Raw genomic sequence first — 11,784 nt, forward strand, 5'->3', positions numbered from 1 at the left:
GATATGTTGTGATGATAGAAGAAACAGTTGAAATCAAATATGTTGACATGTTGTGATGATATAGGAACAGTTGAAATTGATACCCAAATTTACAAGAGGTAAAACTAAACAATTAAATTCAAAGGATGTTGAATATTCTAGATGACTTGCAAGAGCCAGAATAAATGTTGAAGGAGCAATTAGAAGAATAAAGGCATTCAGAATTATAAAGGACACAATTTCTCTGTCTCTGATAGACCACACAAGTAATGTCCTCGTTATTTCCGCTGCTTTGAGAACGAAAACTTGTAGCTAAAGGGAAGGACTAGATTCTTACTCTTCAATATCTTCAAGTTAATAGCCTGTTAATAATAATAATTTTGGATAGAAGTATATGACTTTATGTTACAAGTAAAGGAACAAATTGTTGATAAAGTTTTAATTTATGATAAAATTTGTTCATAGTGTAGTAAATCTTTATTGGAAAATGAGGAACAAAGTCAAGTTTCAAATCAGTTTTATTTTATTTTTTCTATGTTTCCTTATCGTGCATATAGGACCTTATTAATATAATCTCTTCAGTAATTGGAGCTCTAGAATAGTATGATATGGTTGCAAGCTTAACATCGGTCTACACGTTTAAACTTGTACATTAGATACATGAAATACATAAATATTTATTCCAGAAAATTTCCATTTCAAATTACTTATGAGTAACAAAAAAGGAGATACTACATTTGATCTAACTCGGAAAACTAATTTAACTATAGATATCAAAAATGTGGACATTGTTAAAAACTTTTTAAAAACAATCGTGTAAAATAAGTTATTATATGATTAAAGATAAATATAATTGAATTGTATGTAAAGGTCATGGGATCTACAGTTTATTGTTTTGTTTCTTTGTTTGAACCTCGCGCATAGCTACACGAGGGCTATCTGCGTTAGCCATTCCCATTTTAGCAGTGAAAGACTAAAGGGAAGGCATTTAGTAATCACCACCCACCGCCACCTCTTGGGCTAATCTTTTACCAACGAATAGTGGGATTGACCGTCCCATTATAATGCCCCCACGCCTGTAAAGGCGAATATATTTGGTGGGACGGGGATTCAAACCCGCGACCCTCAGATTGCGAGTCAAGCTCCATTACCACCTGGCCATGGTTCAGTAATGACTAGCTGCCTTCCCTCTAGTCTTACACTGCTAAATTAGGGACGGCTAGCGCAGGTAGCGCTCGTGTATCAATTTCAGAATCACAGCATATTTTTTTCTGTGGTTCAATAAGGGCCTTCTTATGTAAATCAACACCAAGGCAATAAAGAGGTATATTAGTGACCTTGCTTTTTTCTTTTTTTGGTCGTGAACCAAAGAATGCCTTTACTTGGCGGGTGAAGTAAATCTTCTGAATTACCGATTGCTTAACCTGAAATAAATACGCTCTGAAAGTTACTGTTCTGTAAATACATTTCACAGGGACAAGGGGAAAAATTAGGCCTAAATCTACAGCTAACTCCGGACATTTCTTTTTTTTTTACACATTTATTAATAGTTCATTTAATATAAAATCTAATAAAACACGTTTCTCAACAATAAAACGCTATTCTAATAAGTTTTAGCAGATTATTATATTCTACAAAGCATTTTAGACAAAATATTCAATATTATTAAAAGAAGTCAAATATTTAATGCATTAAAAATACATAAATACACTCAAAGCTATATTTTCATTAACATATTACTTCCTTTTTTCGTGCATTATTCCACACACATGTGACATCAGCGCATGATTTCTTAACACCAAGTCGAATACAAGCGTCCATTTTGAACAACAAAACAACTAAATGACTACATGTTTCTCCAAACCTGAAACAGGTTTCACAAATATGATTGAGATCATAAAATACAATTGACATAGTTTTAACCAAATTATGAAAACTTTTAACCATGTACATTGTGAGAAAACTCAACCTACTTTGCAAGTGCAGAGTCTTCAGTAAACAATTCAATGTTTCATATTTTGTAAAACCCATGTGTGATGATTCTTGTTAATTGTTTGACTGTTTTTTTTTTACATATGTTTTTTACAAAACATGCATCTATGCCCTCTATGAAATTGGGCCAACATGACCACAAAAAGTCTGCTAAAAGTGATTTATACGTCTTCACACTGTCGTGTGTAAGCTGTACTGCAGATTCTACGAGGTAATTATAGACACCTTCGTCATTGCTCCTTTGGCCAAATCATCAATCCAGCCATACGTAAAGAAATATGTGTCTTGCACTTGTACGTCTTTTTTTTATCTTTTATTTGGTTGAGCCATTTCACACATTAACACGAAGCAAAAACCAGCAACAAATTTATACTTTAACCCTAACTAGAAACAGGTATACCATAGACGGGAAATTATTATGTCATTCAACTTTACACATACGCAACTTGTTTTACTAGACTCGTCTATACCTGCTACTAATTTTGAACTGTTTACTTGAGGAGCATCCACCGTCACATGGACTTGTGTCCGGCTTTGAATCGAATAACTGGATTGGTTGTCGCTTTTATAACCACGTTTCGAACGCTAGACCTTGCGATCCGCAGGTCTACATTCTAACCATTAGGCCATATCCACTTCTTTTAAAATATAATCGAAATATTTACTCATTCTGCAAATCATTCGAAATTCTCTTCATTACACATCATTGTTACTGTATTAAATATGCTCCATTCATGTTTATTGAAATTAATGTTATTACAAAAACTATAATTCGCAATTATATGTGTCGTTCTGAACTTTATTTTGAATTTAGCATGAAATACCTACGCTCTGCCGTGAGATACTAAGGTCCCCTCATGATTCACAGAGGCCTCAATGTACCAGTCAAGCTTTTCCATTATCTTAATTATTTCTATAACTACCCAAATGCGCCAGTTCTTTAATAGATCGTATGTTACCATTTCCCGGACTTAATTCAATTCAACACTTTTTGAAAGGTGTTTAATTTAGCTTCTCAGCTTCTTTTTTTTTCTTCCCGTCTTTTCATTTGAATTCTCTTCATTCTCCGAATTCTTCAATATTCTCTGATTCATATTTTTCATCCCGTTATTTGTTGCCGTTTCCCAAACTTATTTTAATTAAACCTTTTTTAACTCTCAGATTTGTATTTTTCTTACCATATTTGTGTTTGGTTTTGAAAAATAGTATTTGGCAGGAAACTTCCACATATTGTTCATTCAGTAAGTGAGAAATAGAAAACAAATTATACTTTTCTGTAGACCTTTAGGAAGTAGAATTATGAGTCTTAAGGGCTATAAGGCAAAACTGTAGGATAAAAAATTGACCAATTTTTTTAGTCAAACCTAAAAAATGATACCCAGGTGCACACCCTCTGAATCCCCTTAGTATGCGTGCAAAGTTTCAGGTCTATAGGTTCTTTCCTCTTGGAGCTATAGCGGTCACATACACAGACAGGCTCTTTTATTATTATATATTTCAATTCTTTTAAATAATGCTTCACCAATACCAAATGTATTTTAAACAATGCTTCACCAATACCAAATGCTAGTAAAATAGTAAACTATAATATTAATACAACTTTTGTTAACGAATATAGTATTATTAGTCTCTGATACTTAAAGAAATAATTCATGATTGTAACTTATACGAGACATTATAATGCCTAAAGCATTTGGTTGTAAGATCGTCTAAGCTCTTAAAAGTTTGTGTATTACTAAAAACTTAACTATATCATACGTAAGCTAAGAATGTTTATCATATCAGTATTTACTACTAAATATTTCTCTCTAATCACTTAATGTGCTTAATTCGCAACCTGAAGCAAAAATTCGTAAACCTTCTGTTCGCACATTTGTTCCCTGTAATAAACTTTATTTCCGAAGGCAAAGTTATACTAATGAACATCTCTCATGCCATTATAATTTTTCAGAATGTGTTTTATTTATTTCCATAAAGATATAATAAAGGTCTTCCTCGTTATCAGCATGATACTAAATAGGTTATCCGCATATTCCAGCGTACTGTATATGTCAAATATCGCATGTCTTTAGCAGTGTCACGCAAACATTATGTTTATAGTTATTTCAGTAAAAGTATATGCACTAGGTTTATTGCCGACAGGAAATAGTTTAAAACTGTAAGGAAAAAAAAAAGATAGCTTATGGAAAGTTTATTAAACGCTAGTTACCTTCCAGTAGACTTTTTTATCGTTAAAAGTCTCAAGGTTTAAGCCTTGATACAGATTATATTTGTTTGTTTGTTTGAAGTTAAGCACAAAGCTACACAATGGGCTACCTGTGCTCTGGCCACCACGGGTATTGAAACCCGGTTTCTAGCGTTGTAACTCCGCAGACATACCGCTGTGCCACTGGGGGCTAAAGATTATACAAAGAGTATTAACATGTTATTTAGTTCTAGTAAACCATTAAGTAACTTTCAAATGCGTTTTATTTGATTTATTACTGAAACTTTGATAATAGTTATTATTATTACTATTTTACAATTCCTATATAAAAGTTTTAACTTATATATTAGTGTACTGGAGAATACGATATTTTTATTGATCGTATAACTTGTATTTATTTTTGAAATCAGTATGAATATAATTTTTGAACTTTTAAGAACACATTTGATATTTGTTTATATCTCAAGTAATATTTCAATTAAAGACTCCTGAAACTAATACGTATTATTAAAGTATGATCAAGTGATAACGTATAACTTGTTTCATTACGATAGTTTGAGCGAGAGTAAAATGAGAAGTACTTTTGGAACAAGGGGGTAGAGTCAATAGTGCACATGAAGCAAGTGCAACACAACCCTTAAAGATGTGCACTGCCAGTATTTTTGTGCCTGTTCTCAAACTTGTTTCATTGCCAGAATTATATGTAAGCATATTTTTACTTCCACAGTCAACCCGTTACAATCATGAGGGTTCTTTTTGTGTTACTGTTAGTTATGCGTTTGTTTCTCGGGGTCATCATTGATCAATTTTGGACTAAGGAGAAGCGTTTTATCACTCCTAAACATTTTCTTACTAAGGCATCCGCTTGGTAAGCATACAATGCAAGTCGCAAGGTAGGGTTAAATTTAATTGTCGGTTTCTATAATTCATTTAGTCTTTTGTCAAAAAAATAATTTTTAATGTCTCTTCGATAAAACGTCTACTTATAGCTGAATTACAAGAACTACATACTTGCAACTTGTACTTGTAGACAAAAAATCATTTTTAAGTTGTTGTTTTTTTGTTGCTCCCACAGGTACAAGTACATCAATGTAATTTGGTTTTGTTGTCACTGGTTGGCCATGAGTAACTCTTGCTGTAATCCTTTTATTTATGCTATTTACAACGTGAGTATTATTTAAGTTAATTTCATACGTTATCTAAGAATAAAAGTTATTGTTCAGTACTATGCTATGATTAATTGTAAAATAAGAAACTACAAAATGAGTCATTTACGTTATTAAGTCAGTGAAACATTCGTTTATTTAAACTTTAATTACGCTTTGAAAACGTTGCATCAAGAACTAATAGTAACTGATAACCTTAAAAAGGTTCCCCTTTTTTGTCAGTTCAAAATAATATGTCAAAGAACATCCGCCAGTAAAGATTTAGGTAACTTATAACAAACCCTATTAAAATTAGCTACGGGGTTCCAATTTTTCTTAAGCTTTAACGTACTTCTGCAGTGAACCAATTTTAAACACACAAACACAAATTTCTTTGAAATACACCGCTACCGCGAGTAAATTACAAACTGTATACTATTCTGGTTATAAAATGTTTAATTTTTATACGTGTTATCTCTTTGATTTATTTCAAGTTGTACAAAAGATAAATAAAATTAATGTGTAGAGTGGGTTTATTTAATATATATATACCATTTTGAAGATTGAGGACATATAATTTAGTTTGTATTTTTTTAAAAAAAGCGCAAACCTCCATAGCTCGATATTTGTGTTCCAACAAAAAGAGAAGAGTATTTTCTGTTTCCACAGAAAACGTTTCTTTTCATCAAACTTTCTTCTTTCATCTGCAAGACAAAATTTTTCTTCCACTAAACTAGATATCAATTTTCTTCTGATCCCTATCCTTTAGCATGTCTTTACATAAAATCTCTGAAACGCTGAAATATAGGTAACCATGGTGATATACACTATCACTTTTTTGGTAAACATAAAAAAGTTGTATTTCGCTAATGTTCTTGCTATAAGTTTTATTTTAGAAATCCTAAAGTACTTTAAAATGTATTTCCATTTTCTATGCAAAATAACCAGAATTTTGTTAGTATTGTTTTATAACGATTACCACATAATAGTAGTTTTATAGCTATTTTATGGCTTTTCGAATGAAATTAAATATATATCGAAATATTCTAACTAAATATTATTTCTAAAGTTATATTGTGCAAAAATGATATCAACTTGCCAAACAATTGGTAATGAAACAAAACTGGCACTTATGTAGAATCTCAATTAAATAAGATAAAGGCAATGAAAGGATCAACATCACGAATAAGTTGACAGGATTCACAGCCAACTGTTATAGTTCAAAACAAGTATTTCTCTTTGAACTGGAATGTAAATAAAAGAGGCAACTCAAGTAACTGGACACTAACTCGTAAACTTATAATTTGATTTATTTCATCTGTTTTTCAAAAGTATTTTTAACTTGGAAACTTTTATATTAGAAATGTTTTTATTATATTTATGTTTACTCGTCAAAATAGGAATATGTGATGCTCTTAACCACATTAATATTGTTTTAAATAGATTAGTGTTTGGAATATGATTTTGGTTTCATACTTAATTTAAAGAATGATGATAAATAATCTTAACCTACATTTTCATTTTAGTAAGAAAAGTTATTGATTATACAATTATTTTAAATTTGATTTGTACCATGTGTAGGTGGGGCCGATACGGAGAGCAAATAGACGTAGACGACCAGTATGTATATTCTATATATTATAATTATGACTTCTTCCCTTTGCACTATAAATATCAATAGTTTCATTTTATTAATTACGTTTAGGTTTGCAAAATCATTACAAAGACTATTTCAGTGTACTAGATGACTATCTCATTTCGAACTTAAATCCTCTCTTTCTTTGGTGATAGAATTCTTATAAATAGGTTGATGTTTTACAAAATTTGTTCTTACCGAAGATATAAATTTCATTCAAACTGAGACACTATTAGTCCAAGCTTATAAATGATATTTTGAATTAGATTACATAAGGATAGATCCAACTGAGCAATGCCATCTGATATGTACAGTCAAAATGTATATCCTTTGTGTGATATGATAAATGGATATGATTTTCGATGCAGGTAAAAATAATCCTTGTATTTGCTTATTCTTCATATCAATCTTTTTTTATCAATAGACCAATACGAAGCACTTACTTTACGTATAAGAAACCAGTACCTATCTATATTTAATTGTACATAGAGCTGTATGGGGACTTTAACGATTTATCTAAACAGTTGTAATTAGAGATCCAATTTTTGTTGATCGTTGTCACATACATTTCTCTAACAGAAGAGAAAATCATGTATTTTGTTGTATACATGGAAAAAACAACAACAACAAATTGCAATTCTACAGTAAACTACAACAATGTAATCCGTTGTAATGTGTTAATCGAAGAAAACCAGAACATTTTATTAAATCTTAAAAACTCAACACAACTATTGTAACTATTAATATTTTATAAAAAATTTTTAAGGACGTTCAACAGTGTATAAACAAAATAAATAATAAGAGAGACTAAAACATAAATAATCAGACAGATGAATAAGTGGATAAAATAATAGATTTTAAAACACCAATATGGATGTAACCTTACAAAAACTCTGAAATACGTTGCTGTTTAGTTGCTAGAGTATGTAATACACTGTAAAAAAATAACTTGTGTTCTCTGGTATTTGAATGGCCCAAGTTTATGTTATAAACACCACCAGCATTGTGAACTAACAAAACTGAACGCATATATGTTGACTGATGCACAGTCTTTGTATTGAATATTGCACAATCGAAGTACACAAAACAATATTAATAAGTTATGGCATTTTGTAGCATAAGTTAAAAGTCAAATTATGCATAAAAACAATACTTTATAAATTACTTTAGATGAATAGTTTTTCATTTCCACCACGTGCTATTCCTGAACGATTCAAATATCAACTCGTCATAAAAATGTGACTTCACAACACAACAATGTATTTAAATAATACAACAATTGAAATAAAATCGCACATCATTGTGCGCTAGAAAATACAAACACGTGTGTTCATATCGCTACACCAATCAGTTTACAGAAGTGTTTAGGGAATACGAGTTATACTGTTGTGAAATAACACAAGTGCAGTCTAATTTTTTTATGCGAAATGAAATAATATCTTCGTAACATTTTCATGAAACATTCGATACAAATTGGCGTCAGAAACGATTGTTAAAAACAAAAGATTTAATACAATTTTATTCGCCGTTTCAAACAAGAATCGTTTATGTTGATTTAGAGGTGTATTATAAATATTGTATGTACTTCTTTTCCATAAATGATTAATTTTTCTTATCATTTTAATGTCACAAAACTGGGGAGTTGTTTCGTTTATGCAGAGTACATGACATATTCTGCCTAATAAAGTTAATACTCTACAATTTTGATTTGTTTAATGATATCCTTATTCAATTATTCAGTCTTTTACTGCACTCTCAGCTAAGTTCATAGAATTTGTTTTAAAATTCTGTCCTAATCATTACGAAGAAAAAGTTGCTTAAACCTAAAGTAACGTATCTTCACTAATGGCATATGTTTTAAACACAAATTCATCACAATTTAATTAACATTTGAGACTTTTATGAAGTGTCATACAAAAGTTACTTTAATTTGAAAAAAAAAAGTGTCGGTTATTTCAGTGAATTGAGTATATTTTGATGCAGTATGAAAATTGCATTTAGAAACAAATGATTTAATAAACAAGCAAAATGACAGAGGGTGGGGTATATGATCTTTAACATGATCACACTTAGTGGCATTTTATTTTCGTGTGTCTTATACATATATTATTTGAACTAAATAACACTTTGTTTTAAGATATCGCACAACAAGCACGGTTAAAACATCGCATTTATAATTTTAAACCTTATAATAAGTTTTCTGTTTTCAATAATGCCATGAAATTTTCCTGTGTTATCTGTACTGCAAATATATATATATATATATATATATACACTTATAAATTAGATAATTTATTATTTTTTAGGACTTTGCCTTGTGTTTGTTCTTTTGAATGCTTAATGACTGAAAGGTTATATAGCTCTGTTTATTATCTAACCTAGGAAAGATTTAGACTTGAATTCCGTGGTAGATTGCAGCAAAATAGCCATCACAGAAGATTCGAACAACAATTCCTTGAGCTGCATAACTCAAACCCCACTGTGCTTCGTCCTCGGCGGTCTTTCGATGGATCAGGAAGAAAACAAAGTGTCTGTCCTTTCTAGTCCTATTGTTTTAGATTAAGGTTCAGAAAAGCCACTAAAATGTTAAACCATTGGACAAATTGATCATTCTATGAGTTAGTGCTCAAGTGCTTTTTTCCTATATGATTTGCCCTAATCACCTAAACAAGATTTTACGATGATAATAGTTATTGTTTGTTTGTTTTATCTCAAAGCTGTAGAATCGACTATCTACGTGTGTGACGGGGTTAAACCCCAAATTCTAGCGTTTTATCATTGAGTATTGGGGGAGCAGCATTTATAATGTATGCTATCAAATAAAGAAAAAATTCAGATCTTTACAAAAGCTCCAGATAGACTACACTCAGTTTTGTTTTATATAGTGGCTGTATGAATGAGAAACGTAAATATAAATTTTAATTTAATTAAAATAATATTTAAATAATCTGCCCCTATGTTTGCTATAATGCTTGTTTTCTTGCTGAACGTCTCCAGCATTTTTTATATCTTATGATAGTATTTATTAAGTTATAAATATGGAATATGATTGCTTTGTGAGTCAGTGTTATGCGTGATACTAAAAGCCATTCTTTAATTAAGACTTCGGAATTTCCTAAACACACTTCGATTGTTTAGATATTAAACAAACTTTGACACATAGCTAACTTTATTTATAGATACACGCTTTTTAAAAACTTTTATGTTGTCATTCCTTGAACTATCCATGATTTGGAACAACTTAGTTTCTTGGATTAAAATATCGAAATATGGATTTGGTGTCGTATTTCAAAGTAACGTTTTCAGTCACATAAAAACTAGCAGACCGACCATTATTTTAGGAACGCTTACTGGGCTGATAACTCTAAAGTTAACAAACCACACTTACGTGCAACAGTTTTACACAACAGTATCAACTATGAACATTTCTTTACAAATAGAAAAAATAAATAATTAGAGTGCAATATAACATTTGCAACGTATTTTTCCTTTTTATCATGTACACTACAGTATACTAACGATAGAGGTTGGCACTACTGATTTACTGAATTCTTCTTGGACTCACAATAGCTGTCAGATAGTTTTATGGTTTAAGTATTCCGTTACTGGCCAAAATACGAAACACTATAACCCCGAGCGCTTTCGAAAGGTGAACTTTTTTCAAACTGGCGAAGAGAGGTCCACCTTTCGAGAGGTCATTCGGATTATAGGGTTTCGTATTTTTGCCTTTAATTGATTTTGAAGCTTGTTTTCCTAACATTATGTATTTTGCTGCTGGTAGGGAAACGATAATTCCAAAACGTTATTAAGACGAACAAAAATAACACTAGTTGCATTTAACATAGGCATAAATTCCATTTGGATGAAATAAACAAGAGTTCAAATTATGTTATTTTATGCAAATTTTTTAATCTTTTCGAAGAATGCGTATATACATTTTATTCATTCAGATTAAAATTCGTTTTCTGTTTTGACAACTGCTATATGCTTTATGTCAAGGAATTTCATTAGATTGTATATGATATAATCAAAAGTTTTCAAGATGTTTTGCAGAGTTATTATGGTAACACGTATTGATTTGTGTATACAAATACCATAACATTAACATAAGGTAACTGTTTACAACTAAACATTACAGAGTTTCAAATGGAGAATTGTCAATCGGTCAAACGATTTCAACGAAACCCAGAGCAATCCCGTCTCCACGAGGTGTACCAACGCCATTTAATGGTTTATGTACCGGAGCGAGAAGGAACCGACAACCCCGTGCAGCCAGTGTGAAGTCGCTTAGTGAGCTGATACTTTCCTCTTGACAAATTGTCTGGGAAGAGCAGAGTGTTTAGTTGGTTTGGATACATGTTGGTTGGTTATGAGAAGGAATTACGCTCAAGATGAAAGTCTTCTTGTACAGTCTTGAAATTGAAATTTCTAAGTCGACATTAATTATAAGTACAATATTTTAAAGGCTTCTTCGCTTTCGACCAATGCTTATGAATACCTATGTCATGTCTTGTTAAAAAGGTTTTTAATATTCACACTACCTTGTGTTATTTCTACACTTGGATGCTCAGTCTATATTCTTAAAAACTTCTGATTCACTCAAGGACATTTTCTAGCAAAACACGTTAATGCACACAAGAGATACGATAATAACTGGTTTCTTTTCTTTTTCAATTTCATCTCACGTACAAAGAAGAAACTTCACAGCAAATTTTATATCTAAACTGTAAATACTGTATTAAACCTTCTAATGTATAAAAACAACAACTAGAATTAAGACACTATGTCTTTATGAAAAGTGCAGTTTTGACTGACCATTGATCTTA

General features: G+C 31.0%; 1 protein-coding gene across 1 annotated transcript in view; it reads left to right on the plus strand.

Annotated features, from left to right (window-relative positions):
* LOC106464874 (RYamide receptor-like) overlaps positions 1–9,502 on the plus strand; it is a 108,787-nt gene extending 99,285 nt beyond the window's left edge. The window contains exons 3-5 of the mRNA XM_022393296.1: positions 5,253–5,343; positions 6,904–6,942; positions 9,341–9,502. Of these exons, the coding sequence (XP_022249004.1) occupies positions 5,253–5,343; positions 6,904–6,942; positions 9,341–9,502 (292 nt within the window). The remainder of the gene's footprint in view (positions 1–5,252; positions 5,344–6,903; positions 6,943–9,340) is intronic.
* The last annotated feature ends 2,282 nt before the right edge of the window (positions 9,503–11,784 follow it).

The sequence above is a fragment of the Limulus polyphemus genome, unplaced genomic scaffold (genome assembly GCF_000517525.1).
Source record: "Limulus polyphemus unplaced genomic scaffold, Limulus_polyphemus-2.1.2 Scaffold64, whole genome shotgun sequence".
NCBI lineage: Eukaryota > Metazoa > Arthropoda > Merostomata > Xiphosura > Limulidae > Limulus > Limulus polyphemus.